Source organism: Ambystoma mexicanum, chromosome 10 (assembly GCF_040938575.1).
Source record: "Ambystoma mexicanum isolate Mex_15411 chromosome 10, UKY_AmexF1_1, whole genome shotgun sequence".
Taxonomy (NCBI): Eukaryota; Metazoa; Chordata; class Amphibia; order Caudata; family Ambystomatidae; genus Ambystoma; species Ambystoma mexicanum.
In genome coordinates this window covers 239,207,125-239,223,411 of record NC_090932.1, presented here as the reverse complement: position 1 = coordinate 239,223,411, position 16,287 = coordinate 239,207,125, and the positions used below count along the sequence as shown (strand labels likewise).

General features: G+C 42.0%; 1 protein-coding gene across 1 annotated transcript in view; it reads left to right on the top strand.

The window, feature by feature from the left end:
* The window catches only part of LOC138491318 (vomeronasal type-2 receptor 26-like), a 99,749-nt gene that overhangs the window by 15,971 nt on the left and 67,491 nt on the right, over positions 1-16,287 (top strand). Inside the window, exon 2 of the mRNA XM_069617771.1 lies at positions 877-1,104. Coding sequence (XP_069473872.1) covers positions 940-1,104 — 165 coding nt within the window. The 5' untranslated portion in view covers positions 877-939. The remainder of the gene's footprint in view (positions 1-876; positions 1,105-16,287) is intronic.

Sequence of the window (16,287 nt, the reverse complement as noted above, 5' to 3'; positions counted from 1 at the left end):
TCATCCTGGACATCAGAATTAGAATTAATGTCAGGCTAGTGTCCTATGATGTTCAGCACATACTAGACATATCAATGCCAAAGTAGCTCTCAAGGTCATGCATACATATGGGCCTCACAAGAACTATCACTGCACACCTGCAAAGGTTTTTGAAAACCCAGCGTGACAACTTTCTGTGGGGTTGTACCAGACTCATGCTCACTAAAAGCACAGAAATACACAGTTTCACACTATGGAGCATGTTACTCTACGACTGATAGGTGAAAGCTAAAAAGATGCAACAAAGGCAAGTTGTCTCCGACTTGCAATACTTTTACCTCAGTGAGCTCTGTGTAACCAGTACGGTCTGGTTTACAAAACGTTGGTTTCTATTGCAAGTGACTAGTATCAATCATTTATGGATAGCAAGTGTCATTTGAAAAGCACTGCTACATATATGCAGGATTCGAGTGCTCTGGTCCAGAATATATAGAGATAGCTATGTGTACCAACTCGCTTAACAGCATCAATGCATAATAAGACATCTTGGTGCATTGCCACATCAAGCGTCCATATCTAGAAACAATGCAACACGACGGCCACACCCAGCATTGGCATACAGGCATTAGTGATCAACAAAATATACAAAAAAAGTGCTTTCAGCACAGGGTATAAACATGCAGGTACTCTTAAAGCACATTAGGCAGGCATATGACACAGCACCAAAGGAATAAAGAATATTCCATGGAGGAAATGAGACACGTAAACAAAATAGATAAACAGCTAAGTCTCACTTGGGGTAGGGGGGTGTGTGTGTGTGTGTATGTGTGTGTGTTTTTAAACACAGTTTCACTGTAGATTTTTTAATATTGAATAGACTTCTATTTTCTCCATCAGTTTAATAACTATGTGAAGAAAGTCCTCTTCAATACATCAGCTGGCGAGGAGATCTACTTCGATATGGGTGGCGATCCACCAGCACGCTACGATATTTTGAATTGGGTGATCCACCCTAACAACACAATCACCAAGAAGCAGGTGGGCAGCTTTCACTTCTCTGCCCCCCAAGGCCAACAACTTCGGATCAAAGACAATGACATCCTGTGGGCTATCAACTTCACACAGGTAAGAGAACCCTATATCTAAGAAGCTAGCTTAAAAGGTGTGGATGCTTTCCAAATATTGTCATCAGTCATATAAGACGAATATCACAGATACCCAGTGTCTGTGACTCCTCATATCATGGTTTAGGATTAGATAAGGTGAAAGACCTTCACCATCCTGAACACTCAAATAGCTGGTAGTCTGACATGAGTGCAATGGGAAGGCGAACAACTAATGGGAGTTGCTATATTTGTTCCTTAATACCGCACGCATCTGGGGCGCCCAAGGTCTTAGTGCCACAAGATGTACCCTTATAAGACACACAATGTCTCATCCACCTTGCACTATGTAGGATAAAAGGCGCATTTCAGGCACGCAGCGTCCAGTTGAAACTCCTTGAGTTGGACATTCGTAAATGCAAAACAGGCTCGACCGCTCCCATCATATTTACTTTGTTGTGACTGCCTTTTTCTTCTATCACTGTGCAAGGGAAATGTTTTTCTTTCCAACATTGTTCTATATATGATCTACTCCTGTTGCATAGTGACCTTTGTACACCAGGTGTTAACAGTTGAAACGTTACACTATTACACAATGTGGATTGGGAGTTGGTACAGGTAGTATTTGTGCTATTTGGCATTGTGCGGTTTTCCCCCATGACAGACTGCTCAGTGCTTGTTATTAAAACATCATTACTTTCATTCATGCTTTCATCTGAGGTTAAAAAATGGAAAACCCTGTAACCATATTAGGGGCTGGAGAGGACAACATGTTAAATACTGAGGTAGATGGTTGAGGACTAAATACTATAGAAGGTGCAAAAGTTGCATTTGGGGCAACTAGTGATCTTTCGGTTACATTGTCAGCGAATATAAGAATTCCTGTCACCATTTGCGTTACATTTTTATGTAAGCTAGTCAGTTTTAAGGATGTGTTTCCCATCCACTTCCATTTATATTCATCCCACGTCCACTTCCCCCCTCTGCCCTTCTTTTATATGGTGCCCCCAGATAAAAGATGCTCCCCAATAAACACCTAATATAAACATTAAAAATGTGAACAATATTGCAGAGAACTGCATTCCGCAGTTGAAACTGTATGCTCTTGTAAAACTAATTTTATTCCTATTGCTATCTGCATTTGTGTTTCCGTTGAGCGGTGTCATCTCCATAATCGTTGCACCTGTAGAGAGGGAAAGAACGGGATGTGTTGGTTATTAAAGAGTGAGAAAAATAAGAGAGAGAGAGAGAGAGAGAGAGAGAGAGAGAGAGAGGGATTGAGAGAGAGATTTAATTCTTGTTGCCTGTGCTCTAGCAGCAATGCATGTTTTTCTTACATTCCACATGCACGGATAAGGTCAGCGTAAGGCTACTTAGGTCGCGGTAGTGGCTATGTCCCTAGTCGGGACACCTTGTGGAGTGTGCTCGGGTGCTTTACGAACATCTGAGAAGTGTATCCAATATCTTAGCCCTTTCTACTTTACTGTGAGAGGGGTGAATATACAACCTCATAAGGTCTGTGGAATTTTGGTGCGTTCCACTTGCTGATGAAACTTCTTACATAAATCCATGAAGCCCGTGAAGCCCCGTCAAGTTCCGCTTTCCCACGGATGACTCTGGAGTTCCTGTGCTATTGTGGATCACTTTGGACTCAGCGTTACTGTGGACTTTTCGTACAAAACTTCAAGTCCCAGCAGGTGAAGATTCGCTCAAGAAAGCTATATATAATACCCACCTACATAAATATATGCTGATATAACTTTCTTAGTTTGTGTCTAGGCCCTCTGCTTAACATCTCTTGGGAGGGGCTATAAATATGTGGTTGCGCGTGCACCACGTGCGCGCACCCGTGAAGCCCTGTCAAGTCCCGCTTTGCCACGGGTGACTCTGGAGTTCCTGTGCTATTGTGGATCACTTTGGACTCAGCGTTGCTGTGGACTTTTCGTACAAAACTTCAAGTCCCAGCAGGTGAAGATTCGCTCAAGAAAGCTATATATAATACCCACCTGCATAAATATATGCTGATATAACTTTCTTTGTTTGTGTCTAGGCCCTCTGCTTAACATCTCTTGGGAGGGGCTATAAATCCGTGGTTGCGCGTGCACCGTGCGCGCGCACCCGTGAAGCCCCGCCAAGTCCCGCTTTGCCACGCTCGTCACGGTGAGTGGTGAGGCTTCTAGACCTTGGGTTCACTTTACAAGCTTTGGTTATTTTTTACTCTACATAGTTGTTTTCGCTTTTGAGCTCGTTTGACTCATTTTCATTATGAAACGAGGCATTACTACTCTAAAATCGGGTATGCCCATAGTAACTGCTTTGCATTGTACAAATGGTGTTAGTCCTTCACATAACTCACCATCTTCCTTAACTAAAAAAACCTGATTAAGTTCTACTCCCGCATGGGCATTATGAAACCCAAACCAAAAAGCAAAGCTGAACTGCTGTTAGGGATGGACATTTGTCCGTTCTGCCGAGAAGCAAGTCATGTGGATTCCTTTGATTTGAACAATGGAAATACTTCAACAGCAGTATCCGGTTGTGTGGAAAAAACAAATGCTGCATCAAAATAAGACCTCTCACACGGACAATCTGGCAAGTTCGTCATGGCGGACGATGGAACAACTGGTGAGACAATTAAGCATGTGTCATCGACTGTCTCTACGGTCACTTTCGCAAAGGAAAATGGGACCCTAACAGACAGTATCTTGCTCAATAATGTGTTAACTGGTCCTGTTGCACCGTCCGTAAAAGTACCTGATATGTCCATTTTGTCTGCAAACGATATCTCCAACTCTAAATTGTCTACAATATCTAATGCTGGAGACATGGCCGTCATTGATCTTGATACAAATGCTTCTTGTTTTTCAGCACATACCATCTCTGAAAATCTATCTAAGTCCCCAATTTTATTCACAAACATTAGTGCTGCTAATTCAGTGGATAAACTGTCATTTATTGCTCCAACACCTCGAAAACGGGGGGCAATTGTTCCCCTGATGATGGATTGGGTGATACGCAAAATGTAAATACTGGTATTGCTTTCAATTCTATGAATACTGCTATTCTTGCTTTGGCTAAATTGTTTGAAGTATTAGCTAACAAGGCTGATGTACATTCTAATCAGCTTAATAAGTTATTAACTGGGCAACTCACGATTTCTAATAACCTTGCAAGTCTGAGTGAACCTGCCATCTTACCCATTACTAAACTGTCAGTAAATTCCCAGACTTCGCTCCAACCTGATGTTCCTTTGCAGCGTTTTCCGACCATTCCGTTCATAGTAAATCCTATTATTGATCTGGTAAATGTTGTAAATGAAGCCGAAGATGACCAGCAAAAAAAACAAATTATTCGCTTTTTGGTGGTACAAATACAAATGTTTTTTATGCATCTGTGAAGTTGGTGCCCACTAAGGGTGCCCTTCCCAAAAAATCCAAAAACATTAAATCTGTGGCTAAACGAGCAACCTAAACCAAATCTTTTGTTAAAAATCTTTCAATTCCAGTATCAACTACCGCAATTGCTTCTAAAGCCATAGCAAAAAAATATCTGCTTCAGTCTCAGGCGAAGAGGGCTAAGACTTTGACAGTACTAGCTCCCTCTGTTATGGCTTACAGTCCTTTAAATGATTTGATAAGTGCTGCTACTGATGTGTCCCGAGATAATTCTAAAAGTCTAACATCTAATGGCTTTTGTTTCAAACCTCCTTTGGCCACAGGAGTCCCGAGCACTGTAGAGCGTCGTAAAGAAATAAGGCAAGCTGTGGATGAGTATATGACTTCTAAATCTGCCTTAAAGAAGTTTTAATTTGCGCCATGTGAAACGGTAAATATGTATGAGCCTACTGCTCCCGTCGCACAGAAAGCGCAAATAACAAGGTCACAAGTTTTTGACAATACTGACCTAACACAATCCGTGACACACACAATTTCAGAATAAGATAAATGTCCCAGCATGTAATCTTGTGGCCTCTAGTGACATGGAAAAATTGATTCAATCCACATTAACAAAGTTTTTTCAGGCCTCTGCCTCTTCTCAAAGAAATTAGTTTGGTGTCATGCATCCATCCTCCAATGTTCTGTCAAATCGATCAAAACAAAAACCTCTGACTGTGCGCACTAAGCGTCCTGCAGTTCATTCAGTGACTATCAGCTGCAGGTCTTTGCCTGCCAAGCAATATAATCTGAACCGTGCCTCTGTTTTGTCTATTTTCAGCAAAATTCCCGAGCTCGATGACATTGGCACCATCGACATTGAGCTAGTGGAGTTTTTTGATCATTTAAAACGGTCCTCTGTCATTCTTTGGATAAATTTGAGGGTTGTTGTTAATGCAATCTGGGCTGTTAAGTCCCAGCTTTTTGACCTTGGCTTTATCCTGCTGTCAAGTTCTGATTCCTCAGATTTCTTATTATCGAAACAATTGGACAAATCTTCAAAGCAATACACAAATAAAAATCAATATATTCCTTCGCACACATGCAATTGCGACCCCAAAAATAACCAATGTTAGCATTCTAACTATTTAGAATCTTTTGTGTCTTTGATTAGTTGGAATTCCAGAGGGCATAGGCATCTGTTGTATAATCAGGCCTTGCATTTGTTAGACCACGATATAATTCTGATACAAGAATCTTGGCTTACCAGCGTCCCATCATGGAATAACTATTATGTCCTTTTAACACCTGCAGTTAAGGGTCATTGTGGGCGTCTGCCTCCGGCCTGCTAACTGCTGTTAAGCAGTCTTCAACCTTAAAGGTCGAACCTTGGTTTTCTCTGATTGCTTTCCTACAAATGACTAGAATATTTGGTTCAAACTTTTCATGTGCTGCTATTAATGTCTATTGCAATCCCTTGGGTATCTCTGATGACAGGTTTCTGGAATCTGTCAACAAAGCCATCGATCTTATAATTCTCGATGGACATTCGGACTCCATCATTTTAGCTGGTGATCTGAATCTTCACTGTTTGGGTCCAAATTGTAAATCTGAAACACTCCGTCTTGCCAAGTGGACAAGCTTTGTAGAATCCAGAAGCCTGTTCATACTAAATGGTTCCTTCCCTCAGGATATTATGCCTAGAACCACTTGGCATTGTGCCCGTAGTCAGGGAATTATTGATTTCATTTATCTCAATGCAAGCATGCTAAACAAAGTAAAATCATTTCAAATATTTGACACAGAACTGAGCGATCACAACGCGCTAAATGCAATTTGGCTCCTCAATTCTAATACGGCACAAGAGAAACCCTGTCATCTCATGGGTTCCTATAAAATAAATACGGCTAGAAATCAATTAATGTGGACTGAGTCATCCTTGGAAGCTTTTAGGTCATGTTATGACGCTGAGTTGAAGTGTAAAGCTATTTGGAAACATAACCCAGAGGTAGTTTATTATGATTTAATGCAGCTATTTCAACCAGCCTCAATCATACATAAACATAAACAAACACCGCGTTTGCATATCTTCGACCATGAAATTAGAATCAGGAAATCTGTGGTTTGGGCTGAAAAGAGGGAAGCCCACAAGCTCCCCGCTGAAACACAATTAGCAGCCTTAACTCTTATCAAAACCAGATATAGGAATTGGTCAAGAGGGATGCAGGCCAAACTATATCAAACCGATGGAAGTAATATGCTTAAATCATTAGCCTCTAAAAATTCTGCACAGTCATGGAACATCATCAATCAGGCTACTGCAGGTCATCAGGTTGCTGTTCAAACTAATGATGTGACTGAAGAGATGTGGATCCTATACTACTCTAAACTTTTTGCTGCACCCCCGGCACATCTAAGTATACATAAGCCTGAGTCTCAACCTAATTTCCATTTATACTTTGATAAAGACGATATCTTGTATTTCATCAAACAAGCAAGACACTCTAGAGCACCCGGCCCGGATGGGTTGTCGAATGCACAAATGAAGCAATTCTCGGACATTTGGGCAGATATATTATATCTTATTTTTGAGAACATTAATTGATCTCAGAAAATACAGTTGTCCTGGAAACAATCCATCGTCATCCCTATTTATAAGAAGGGTGATCGGGCAAATCCGGCTAGTTATAGGCCCATTTCTTTGCTTGATGTGCCTGGAAAGATCTTTTGTCATTTAATTCTGAGAGAGTTGAATACTTGGACCAAAAATTGTTTCAAGAGAGATCCTCTTCAATCTGGATTTGTCAGCGGTCTTGGCACTCTTCCTAACATCATTACTATTAACATGCTTAAGTCACAGTATGCTTGCCGGAAACAATCCTTATATCTTGCATTTATTGATTTCCGGTCAGCATTTGACTCAATAAACCGTGACCATTTATTGCAAAAGTTAAAACTGCTTGGTTGTCCATCATCCCTGTTGGCATTAGTGATTCAGCTACATACGGAGACCTCCATGCGAGTTAGAATATCTTTAGAAGGTCTCCTGTCCTCTTCCTTTGCCACTTTTTTGGGCCTCAAGCAGGGGTGTATTCTAGCATCAATACTCTTTAATGTATTCATTTTTGATATGGGCTTTTCTCTCTTCGGAATTGTGTCTGATGCTCCTGAATTGGGAGGCCAGTGTATACCGTGGCTGTTGTACGCTGATGATTTAGTTTTAATATCTCAAACTCCCAAGGGACTCCAGAATTTGCTATCTGCCCTTTCTGAATATGTGGAAAGGAATCAGTTTATAGTAAACTTCAATAAATCACAGATCTTCGTTTGTAGACCACAAGGGAAATCCAAAATCAATAATAGAACTTGGTTCATCCGACAGGAATTCATGAAATCAGTCTTTCAATACAAATATTTGCGGCTTTTCATACAAAACAGCGTCAGTGATAATAAATACTTGATCACTTTACAGTCAAAACATTCGACTTTGATCTCACAGGCCAGAATACTTCTTTATAAATATGGGAAATTTACTTTAAAACATCTGTTAATGTTCTATGAGCAAAAAGTAATTCCTATTCTTCTTTATAGTGTTGAATCAAAGCTGTACACAAATGACATTCTGTGGAATAAATTGGAGGCTGGTTTTTGGAAAAGGGTTCTACATCTACCGAATTGCTCACCCATGCCTATATTACGATTCGAATTAGGATTGAATTCATTATCTAGTAAAGTCAAGTGGAGAATGTGCTCCTTCTTTCGTAAGTGCTTGTTTGGCGTGGAGAATAATAACATTTTGAGCACGGTTGCCCGTTACTTGGCCTCCTCAAATCACGTATTTCCATTGAAATGGCGGAATCTAGTATTGAATACATTGGTAGACCCTGATATATCACTACAGCTTCTAATTGAAAACCCAGTCCGCGCTAAAACAAAGTTCTATCATTGCGATTGGATACAAAACCATGACTTCTGTTCAAAATACAAAGATTTCAATAACAATAATTTTCGAATTAAGCGGATGGGTCAAGCGGCAGGTTATTTACTGAAATGTCCTTCTAGGAAGGTACGGAATACATTTTTGCGTCTGAGACTCAATTTATGGACCACTAGGGAAGTATTGGTGAGGCGCAAAATCATTTCTGCTGACATACATTTTTGTCGGTTTTGTGAAACTCATACAGTGAAGGAAACCTTACAACATTTGATAATATTGTGTCCTAATTTGAAGGAGTTGCGGGCTAAATTTTTTACTAATTTGTTGAGTTTGCATGAGGAACTGGATGAAAACCAGATATGGAATATTTTATTTAATAGCACGAGATTCTCAGTGATCAAGGCTTTGGTGCACTTTTTGGAGGCCATTTTGCCTGGTGAAATCAATTTGCAAAATTAATTTTGAACTGTGAACATTACTTGTAAATATTCAAAGTTATTTTGTGCACTTGAGAAATGAAATGTGTAAGTTTTTAAGTCTTTAGATTGTTTTTAGCATTTGCCCATTATCTGATTTATTCCTTGTTTTCCTCTTTGTTTGTTATCAATGTCATTATTTTATTATTGACTGAAATTGGAAAATGTATATCTATTTATAAATTGAGGATCCCGTGGTGGTCTCCCTGTCTTCTGTATGTGGAGGTGGGAATTGTTTTGATATGCACATTAAAGCATATGTGAGTTGTGTGAGCTACTGCTTGAATTCTTCTCCTAGTATAGTTGCTGCTCTGTGTGCATCAGATGCTCTCCTCACTGGCGACAGTGGTGTTTGCATGCGTCTGCCAGTCACTATTTCGTGAGGGGACAGGTGGTGCTCCTTGCTGGGTTGTACTTGCTGGGTTGTGTGTGGAGATGGAACAATGCGAGGGGTAGGCAATATACCCAATTCCTTGCATAGCTTAGACAATCTACTTTTAAGGAGGCTGTTTATTTTTTCTACCAATTCCGTTTGCTTGCAGGTGGTAAATGGAGCACATTTTGTGTTTGATCCCCAAGAGAGTCGTTACTTCTTTGAACAACTCAATGAAAACGGAGTCTTGTTGTCTGAATGGATGACGTCACACACTCCCCATCAGTGGAATACCTCTCTGACGAGGAATTTTGCAGCACACCTTGCGTCTGGGTGGGCACATGGCCCTGCTACAACCCATCGAGAGAATGGACACACCACTACAATCAAGTACCGCGCTCCATTGCACCTCTCTCCCATGTCTGTGTAATCTATGTGCAGCTCACGGAAAGGTCCAACGGAGCGGGGTAAGGTCCCCCTCAAAGTTATGAATGCCATTCCTGCGCTGAAACCTTGACACGTGGTACATTGGACCACCATTTGGGTAAGGTGTTCCTGCAAGTTTGCAATGAATCAATCTTTCTGGAGATTGGCAGCAATATGTTGTTTTGAACTGTGTGCTGGAAAAAGCAATTGTTCGAATACTGTGTATAATAGCTTGACAGGCATAACAGCTTTCCCTGTTGCTTGCTACCGCCATAAGCGATCTATGGGTGACTCTGTGCACCCACGTTTAAGCCATAGAGCTTTTTCTTCTGCCCTTTGTTGTAGCTCTATAATTTGGGCTGTGCTCCCACGGTCTGTTCCTTAGCCTCCTGGAACACTCAAGGGTTCTCACACTTGTTTAACACACTCTCGTTAGACAATCTCCAAATTGTGTGTTTACAAGAAACATGGCTAAGTGAGTTACCAGTCACCTTGGACTTTGAGTCTGTAATGAATCCGGCCATAAAATCTAAGCTTGGCCGCCCTATGTCAGGCCTTTTAACGATGGTGAGAAGAGCATCAGGTTGGCGTGTTATAAATTCCATCAATCATTCTCCCTATATTCAGGAGACTATCATCAAAAGTTTTGGGGGACAGGATTCGGCGCAGGACAAGATCATAATCTTGAATTTGTATTGGAACCTTCTACGGGCAGGTAAAATGGAGTTCATTGATCAGATAACAGGTCTAATTGATCTCCGTATGGAATCATTAGACTTGCCAAAGATACTTCTATGTGGTGATCTAAATATCGATCTACCTAAGGAATCAAACTCAGACCAAAACTTAGTAGCACAGTCTTGGTTAACCGAAATGAGGCTACGCAACTTTCAGATGTTGAATGGCAGTACCTGCGGCGATATACCATCCGTTCAAACATGGCATCGTGCGGATTCATCCTCAACAATTGACTACATGTTTGTATCCGAAGCTTTGCATCCTAGGATACAATCGTTGACGATTTGTGAAAAAGCAAATAGCGATCACAATATGTTGCTCATGAAATTGCAACAGTTGGACCTACTCAAAGGTCAAAATGGGCACATAAACTTGAGGTTGAATCAAATAGAGTTTGTCTAAGACTGGAGGAGAGCGAAGTCAAGGGCGTAATGATCCAGTACTGTCAACTGAGTGCTGACCTTGAATATGATCAACTATTGACACAATTCAGAACTGCAAAAGTGGGCTTAAAAAATCTCAATATGGTCCGTGCCCATCACTTCGATCTCAAGATCCTGATTCAAAAACGAAAGATGCGTGCGGCCATTAGGAGAGCTAAGTCCCTTGACACTGACACTCGCAAGTTGGAAACAAAGGCGTTGAAGCAAAAATATAAGAACTGGCTGAAAATGCATAAACACATTCTAGTGCAAAACGACGCGGAACAGATGCTAGCCACCTTAAAGAATAAAAATTTGAGTGACTTCTGGAGACTCATTAATAACTTTCAAGCTCCTCAAACGGCATTGCAGTCGTGCATGGTCTCGGAAGCAGCTTGGGTTGACCACTTCGAAGCCCTCTACAAAGCAGGAGTCCCTGGCATCACTACATTGGAACCAACTTCGAAACCATGGGATTTGACGTTTCCAAGAGAGGAGATTGTGTCTATAATTAACAAGGCAAAAAAATCTAGAGCTCCTGGACCGGATGGTCTTACCAACTTCACGATAAAACAGCAGCCTGAGCTATGGGCATCAATATGCGTAACCCTATTTGACAGAATATGTAAAACCCAGAAGACTCCTAAATCCTGGAAATCCGCTGTTATTGTCCCGATATTCAAGAAAGGGGACAGAACATGCCCAAAAAATTATCGCCCAGTGGCATTACTGGATACTCTGGGGAAAATCTATGCCACAATGTTACAGCAAAAACTGGTGACCTGGGCAATCGAGTCTAATCATATAGATAAAAGACAATCTGGCTTTGTGAAGCAAGTGGGCTGCTCTTTAAACTTGTTACTCCTGAACCTGATGAAAATGGAAGCGATCAAATCTAAATCTAAGGTATATTTGGCCTTTATCGACTTCTCAAGTGCCTTTGACACCATCGACAGGCCTCGCTTGTGGTCAAAACTACAAAGTTGGGGCTGTCCAGCTGACTTAATGGCAGCAATTCGAGAATTGCACTCCGAAACCTCTATAAAAATCTGGTTGGATCGATCTGGAAATGTAACTACCCCATTCATAACCTATAAGGAGGTAAAACAAGGCTGTCCCTTAGCTGCCGCAATATTCAGTCTATTCATCTCAGATATTGGTTCGGCAATTAACTCTGTAAGATCATTTTCCCCGAAGATTGATAAGACCCGTCTAAGTTGGCTGTTATACGCCGACGATCTCGTTCTTATGGACCTCACACCTGTTGGCCTACAGAGGAAACTGAATGTGGTTGCCCAATATGCTGCATCTAACCACTTGGTGATAAACACAAAAAAATGTGAAATTTTGGTGTTAAAGAATCTTAACAGCGGAAGACAAAACAAGTTGAGACAACCAAGATGGCACTTGGGTGAGACGCCATTCAGATAACTCAGAACGTAAAATATCTCGGAATGCTAATAAATTCATCAATCAACGATGGACCATGGATTATTGAAAATAAAAGGAAATGCAAACAACTGGCCAGTCAAGCAGTCATCATACAGAAAAAATGTGGGACATTTTCACTAAAGCCAGTCCTAGCTTCTTACCATCAAAATGTAATCCCAGTGTTATTATATGATGCTGAAAACTCCTTGGGCTGCAGTCATGATACATGGTCATCGCTGGAGCACTGTTTTTGTTCTAAAGTTTTGTCTTTGCCAAGGGGAATTCCGACATCTTGTGTGAGGTATGAACTCTCGCTTATCTCGCTACATGCTAGGGTATGCTGGGCCCTAGTAAGTTTGTTTCGGAAATCTCGTCAGCGTGAGCACATACCACAATTTGACATCTTTCATGACCCATCGCCAGCTAATAATAGCATGGTGTCATTATGGTCTAAAAGATGCAAAGAGATCTTGAGTGATCACGGAATCAGCCTAGATATGCTGCATAATGACCCGAATGCTGCCAAATTGAAAATCTGGCGCACGGACTGGAAGCAAACTTGCTCACAACGTGCCACAGCCTCCATGATGAAGGACGCCCCGCTTGAAACAAGGCCATTTAACGTGCTACAACGCTATATCGAGATGTTTCCAGACTCACAGGCTCGAAGAGTGTTCATGATGCTGCGTCTGAACGCATTTAAAACTAACGAGCGGTTGGCGTCATGGAGAACAAACAAAGTCTCAACCTTAACGTGTAGACTATGCGCTAAAGATAAGGAAACCCTGAAGCATTTGGTGCTATTCTGCACGGTACTTCGCTCAGAAAGGACAATTTACCTGGGGACTTGGGGCCTAAACTACCCCTCCCGTTGTTCCGATGACTGGTGGGCCTATATGTTTCAAGGATGGGACATGAAACTGATATTACCACTAACTCGATTTCTAATGTTAATTGAAAAACGCCTGAATATATTGTCGGTTGATGAGTAACGACGACAGTGCATTGCCTACTCCTTTGATAACTGAGAGGGGTATCTCTAAGGGACTCCTAAAAGATTACGTATTCTGATTATGTGTTGTGTTTTGTGTTTTGTTTGTAATCATTTTAAAGGTTTGTAAGAAACCGATAAAATTAAAAAAAATAAAATAAATAATAATAATTTGGGCTATGGGGAGTGCTGTCTATGCGTCTGTTGGTTGAGACGTGTCTTTAGTGGTGACAACATATTCTGCACCCATATGAATTGGGAGATAAGCTGCTGTTTTGGAGGCCGCGTCTGCTGTGGTCTTTCCCATTGTGAGCTACGACAGCTACTACAGAAGGCTCTGTAAGAGCCGAAATCAATTCATTCAGTAATTCTGCATGTTGTACTGGTGAGCCATCTGCCCTTCTGAACCCCCTTCTTCTCCACCTGGAAAAACCCACGTGCACCATGGTGGGATGTATTCGGAGTTGGAATAAATGGAGACACAACACCCCTTTGCTGTCTTTAGTGCTTCGATCAATGCTACAAGCTCTGCTGCTTGTGCAGAAAAATGCCTCGGCAATCTCTTCATAATTAGTGTGTTATATTCACCTTCCTCCATTCTCACTACTGCAGTCCCAAAATGTTTTTCACCCGTTTCCTAATCTATGGACGCGGACCCATCAACGAAGAACACCTTCCCTTCTTTCAGGGCTCTATCTCTGGCTTTTGGGATATAATTCCCTTCTCTTTCATATGTTGCACAGTCAGGGTGCTGCATGTCTTCGACAGTGCATGCTTCTGTGAGAAATGTGGCTGGATTTACTGTTTTGCATCTTACCACATGGATATTGGAACTGGATAGGATGATCTCATATGCAGATGCTCTCTGTGTGGTTAGTGTGGATTTTGATCGTTCTAAAATCGCAAACAGTGAGTGCTGAACATACAACGTTACCGAACACCACATCACGATAGTAGAGCTTTTTTCAATAGCGAAGGCTGCTGCTGCGAGCACTTGTTCTCGGGCTTTGAGTCCCATTGAACTTTTCTGCATTAGCATGGCAGTCATGAGTTTGCGATTTGAATGGTAGAACAGGTAGAACTCCTGTCCATAATCTGGGGTCGCTAGAACTGACGCTTTGGATATCAAATTCTTTAGGTCATTAAACAGAGTGATTATCTCTGCTGTCCACTTAATGGGTGTTCCCTCTTTCTGGACATCTATGAGCCCTTGCAGGAGTGGCCTAGTGTATGCTGCATAGTCTAAAAATAAAATCCAAGCCCTGCAGTAGTTGCAGAGCACTAGACATTTCTGCATCTCCTTCACTGTATTTGGTTTGGCAGTGGCGCAAACTGTTGCTGCTCTATCTGGAATTATTCTCTTGCCATCTTTGGAAATGAGCTGGCCTAAGTACAGGACCTCTGCCAAACAGTACTGGAGTTGTTTCTTGTCCACCTTGTTTCCCTTTTGTGCTAGTAGTTGAAGTAAAGTGATGGTGTCCCTTCAACAACTCTGCTTGCTGTCGCTACAGACCAGTAGGTCAACTACCTACTGAATGATCATGCTGGGAACCTGAATATTACCAAGATTCTCGTGTAATATTCGAATGAAGATGCTGGGGCTTTCACAGTACCCCTGGGGTAAGCGACAGTGTTCGTATCGCTTTCTACCCAGGGTAAATGCTGTAAGGCACTGTGATTGTGGGTTGAGGGGCACTGAGAAAAATGCATTTTCCAGATCCACCAGGGTGAAGTAGGTGGCCTGTTTCGGGATACTGCACAGGATGGAGGCATGGTTGGGAAAAAGAGGAAATTCTTTCTGTACAATATTAAGGGGCGAAGGTCCTGAATCATCCTCCAACTCCCCCCTGTTGCTTTCAGATGGCCAATAATTCCTTGCTGTAAGAGTACCCATAATGTTTCCTGTACCCCTTCCTCACCTTCTCTGGATAGGGGGTATTGTATCACTCTTGGTAGGACAGCACCTGGTTTGAGCGTTATTGTTACTGGGGTCACTTCTTTTAGCATTCCCACATCATCGCGGTTGGTGGTACACAAATGGGGTGGGACCTTTTGCTGATCACTTTCACAAAAGGAGGGGACCCACTGACAATCGCCATAAGGGCACTCTGTACTTTTCTGTATTGTACCATGATATCACAAGGTATACATGTTTCAAGTACTATCTCCCCATCATTGTTGGCATCTTCGAACAACTCCTCATCTGTCATTTCTCGTAGGGGTATATTGGGGTTTGACACATACAACTGTGCGCCACTGGCACCGATGGATGTCTGTTGCTAGTACTACAATTCTCTTTGCGGACACCTGCAATCCCTCTTAGTATAAGGACAGGATGGTGCTAGCAATCATTTTGGCCATTAAAATCAGAAGGTACTCTCCATTCTTTTCTAGTGAGCTGGGGCACTGCTCTTGCAAGCACTCTAATAGCATAAATGAACATATCTGGATTTAGCGGTATCCCTCTTACCACCACCTCGTTTGCCACTGAGTGTATTACTAACATTGCTCGAAGGGAGCACATGCCAGGGGTGACACAGGCAACTCCACTGTCAGTAAAGTATGTGGTCATGTTTAGCTTGCTTAGCAGGTCCCTTCCCAGTAAGTTGACAGGTAAGCTTTCATAATGGAGGAGGGGTGCTCGCACAACCTTACCCCCAATTTTAACATCCAAATCTTCTGTGTAAGGAACCGTTACTATAGTCCCAGAGAATCCCTATGTGTCGAGAGTTTGTCCTGATAACAGAAAGTCACCTTCACAAATGCATGACTTTTCCACCCCTGAGTCCACCATAAAGATGAATTGCTTGTTTCCTATCTCTGCCCCTACCAGCGGTTCCTCTTCTGGATGCAAGGTTATTGATAGTACTGGACACGCAAGTGCTCTCTGTGGGCTGTCCTAGTTGGGATAGGTGTCCGTCGCTGGACATGCGAAGGGGTTCCCTCCCATTACGGAAGCACCATATGGTCATCATATGGTGCTGCTGTGCCGTTGGGTGCTGTGGCGAAAGGGTGTCTGTTTCTCTTGCTCTGTGTA